Source organism: Myotis davidii, unplaced genomic scaffold (assembly GCF_000327345.1).
Source record: "Myotis davidii unplaced genomic scaffold, ASM32734v1 scaffold244, whole genome shotgun sequence".
In the NCBI taxonomy this organism is placed as follows: domain Eukaryota; kingdom Metazoa; phylum Chordata; class Mammalia; order Chiroptera; family Vespertilionidae; genus Myotis; species Myotis davidii.
The window spans coordinates 332,422-333,094 of record NW_006294993.1 but is presented as its reverse complement, the minus strand read 5'-3'; the positions used below and the strand labels follow the sequence as shown (position 1 = coordinate 333,094).

Here is a 673-nt window from a genome sequence, read left to right as displayed (position 1 = left end):
TGGCTCGTGTACCCGGGCTCCATGTTCCTGATGACCCGAGCGCTGCTGCCGCTGCTGCAGCAGGGCCAAGAACGCCTCGTGGAGCGCTACCACGGCCGGCGTGCCAAGCTGGTGGCCCGAGATGGCAACGAGATCGACACCATGTTCATGGATCGCCGCCAACACCCGGGCAGCCAGGGCCGCGGCCTGCGCCTGGTCATCTGCTGTGAAGGCAACGCCGGCTTCTACGAGATGGGCTGCCTGTCGGCGCCGCTGGAGGCTGGCTACTCAGTGCTGGGCTGGAACCACCCGGGCTTCGGGGGCAGCACCGGTGAGCCGTTCCCTCAGCACGACGCCAACGCCATTGACGTGGTGATCAAGTACGCACTGCACCGCCTGCGCTTCCCGCCGGCGCACGTGGTGATCTACGGCTGGTCCATTGGCGGCTTCACAGCCACCTGGGCCACCATGTCCTACCCGGAGCTGGGTGCACTGGTGCTTGATGCCACCTTCGACGACCTCGTGCCTCTGGCCCTGAAGGTCATGCCCCAGAGCTGGAAGGGGCTGGTGGTGCGCACCGTGCGTGAACATTTCAACCTCAATGTCGCGGAGCAGCTGTGCAGCTACCCCGGGCCGGTGTTGCTGCTCCGGCGAACTCTGGACGACGTGGTCAGCACCTCGGGCCACCTGCGCC

At 66.7% G+C, this 673-nt stretch overlaps 1 protein-coding gene across 1 annotated transcript in view; it reads left to right on the top strand.

The window, feature by feature from the left end:
• Positions 1–673, top strand: part of ABHD16B (abhydrolase domain containing 16B) — a 3,618-nt gene that overhangs the window by 759 nt on the left and 2,186 nt on the right. Inside the window, exon 2 of the mRNA XM_015567667.1 lies at positions 3–668. Coding sequence (XP_015423153.1) covers positions 3–668 — 666 coding nt within the window. The remainder of the gene's footprint in view (positions 1–2; positions 669–673) is intronic.